At 34.8% G+C, this 2,863-nt stretch overlaps 1 protein-coding gene across 1 annotated transcript in view; it reads right to left on the reverse strand.

Moving 5' to 3' along the window:
- Positions 1-2,863, reverse strand: part of LOC106467595 (nose resistant to fluoxetine protein 6-like) — a 22,664-nt gene that overhangs the window by 7,307 nt on the left and 12,494 nt on the right. Inside the window, exon 7 of the mRNA XM_013927957.2 lies at positions 1,412-1,554. Within this exon, the coding sequence (XP_013783411.1) occupies positions 1,412-1,554 (143 nt within the window). The remainder of the gene's footprint in view (positions 1-1,411; positions 1,555-2,863) is intronic.

Here is a 2,863-nt window from a genome sequence, read left to right on the forward strand (position 1 = left end):
TATATATTATTATTATAAACTGGGGGCCTGTTTTTGCTTTCATGGTTATATAAAGTGGGGTGGTGGGGGAGTTTTTTGACAAACTTGCCTCGGTCGCACAAATAGTTTGTCACGCAATCGTTTTATACTCAAGCATAGTGTTAGAAAAGTATCCCACAAGCCCCATGGGGTGCAAACTTAAACTTATAGTTTAAATTAAATCCTAAGCCACCTTGAACAAATTTCTGTATAACCTGTTTGAATAGGCTCCCGTTCTAGAAATACTACGGAAATGGTTACGTGTTATCCTTGAGGTATGTTACCCTGACGTGCATAATAGAATTAACACGTGTTTACCACTTTGCAACGTGCGATCTACACTATGTGTAGAAACTTTATGGAACTATCATTATCTGAATAAAGATACAGTATTTACTAGTTATGAAAGGGTGAAAGGAGTAAATCTTTCAGCTACGACGGACATCGGAATCTACAGGTCCTAAGTTAAAACGAAAATACGCTAACATAACCAAGCGTTTAACAAAAGCTATTTTTTTTACTACGCGTGCGTATGAGATGTCAGTTAACGAGTTATTAACACCACAGTATAGTAAACCGAACGCGGGATTAAAAAAAAAGAAAAAGTAACACTAGGCTACGATTTGTGGTGCATGTGTAATGTCCCTTCGTTTGAAATGTTTACGTTTATCAAACATTTTGATCTTCAAATTCAATTGCAGATTTGAAGCTGACTTGCAGGATTTTGTGATCTTCTACTGAAGCCTAAACCGCAATGTTGTCTACAGTGTTAAACCAAGAGATTTTTCTATTTGTTTACTCATTTTTTTTTCGTTTTTGAGCAACAACGGCCACATTGGGATATCTGCTTTGACCACCGCGGGAATCGAACCCAGGATTCTTATTGTTGTAAGTCCGTAGATTTTCCGACGTCCAATACTGTGTTCTATGACACTCCTTAAGTGACTAGAATCTGTAGGCATAAACATTTAACGTTTGTGATAATATACTGGAACTACTCAAGACGTGTGAAAACACTTCAAATATTCTCACCAAGGAGAAAAATATTTTTGACACTAGCTAAACTGAATATTTTACTTTAAATTAGTGTCTTAGTTTTAGAACAAAGCTACAATGGGCCAACTGCTATGTCACTGCAGGGTTTAGAACTCCGAATTTTTAGCATTGTAAGTCCTTAAACGTACCGCTGACCCATCGGGGAACATTTGAATTATATTTTAAAACAGTATATGTTAAATTTCAAGTTTTTGTTTCCTTTTTAAGCAAAAACTACACAATGGAGGTTATCTGCATTGTGCTACAAAAGTGGGGGGGGGGGCAACTTTGTGTTATTTGTTACGATGACACGCTCCAAATTATTGAAGATGATTTACTTAATATAACTGCTACTTACCTGTTCAAATTGACTGAAAAGTTGCCTTTCCTTCCACGAACCTGCAATGACGAATATTACCAACAAATGCAGTAAATACGTCATATAGGTCAGTCGGCCAAGGACTATAAATGGTTTCCACGATAATAAGGCATTCACAGGACCTGATAAAATATCAACTACGCATGAGCGATATACAGATTCGAATAATATACACGTATCATTCAAATTCAAACTCAGAAGTAGATTAATGACATCTCCCTTCAATATCTTCACTTGTCTGTTGTGTATTAGTGTCGTTTTTAGTATTGTACATAACCGATAGTCAGGAAATCAGTTATTGCTATTCAAAATATAATATACTGCTCTTTGAATATCCAGGTATACCAATCAGGGAAATGCACTTTTGATTTTCTGTGACGCACAAGAATACTAATTCCCGTATTTATCGATACAAACTTTTGGCTTTGTTGTCGTAGCCTTTAACTGGAAACATGTTACATGATTATTAAAATTCAACAGCATATAGTGGAATCGTTAAAAAAAAAAACTCGTGTAGTAACAACGTTAGAGCAATTAAAGCGTCATCTGATGGAGTTACTAAGAATTATTAATAAATATTTAAATTACGAGTAAAATAAAAACATGTGTATACATTACATAAATAATTTGTACATTTTTTTAATGTGTACTCAGGCTACATTTTAACTGTACCAAGTTAATTACTTTACCTAGCAATTTTATAGCAAATCAGGATCCAAGGCTTCAAAGAAGTGTTATCAGGGTTATGTTTAGTGCAAAAGATGAGCTGGTTGGACCTATGGAATAGTTTTTTAGTTTTCAGGGTATGGGTGAATTATATGCTAGAAATGGACTCCACTTAGGTAGGTTCGGCAGTAGGATGTTTAGGAAATCCCTAAATGTAATCATTAAATATAGTTTAAACTGAACTTTTATAGTGTTGAGGAAGCTTGGGAATAGACAAGTTGATAGGATAGCTATGGAATCGAGGAGATTGGCAAAAGGAAATTCAGAGCAAGATAGATTAAATAATAGTTTCAAAGATAACTCTGTCACATCTAGAGATAGACACCCGATCAAGAATAAATTTAGTTGCTACTATTTTCAAATGTTAAAAGTATCAGAAACAGAATGGATGAGTTCAGGGGTTTAGTTGAAATGTAAGACTGTAATTTAATGTGAATTGCTGAAATGTGGGAAGATTTGGGGGACATTGATGATATGAAAAATATTATATTCCAAGTTATTCCACGATTGGAATGTCATTTTGGATTTAAAAGTAACTACAAATGAAGGATATGGTTGCTACAGTTGGAGTAGGGAAAACTTTTGGATTTAATGGTAACCACAAATGAGAATATGGTTGCCAGAGTTGGAGTAGGGAAACATTTTGGATTTAATGGTAACCACAAATGAGAATATGGTTGCCAGAGTTGGAGTAGGGAAACATTT

This window comes from Limulus polyphemus, unplaced genomic scaffold (genome assembly GCF_000517525.1).
Source record: "Limulus polyphemus unplaced genomic scaffold, Limulus_polyphemus-2.1.2 Scaffold2674, whole genome shotgun sequence".
NCBI lineage: Eukaryota > Metazoa > Arthropoda > Merostomata > Xiphosura > Limulidae > Limulus > Limulus polyphemus.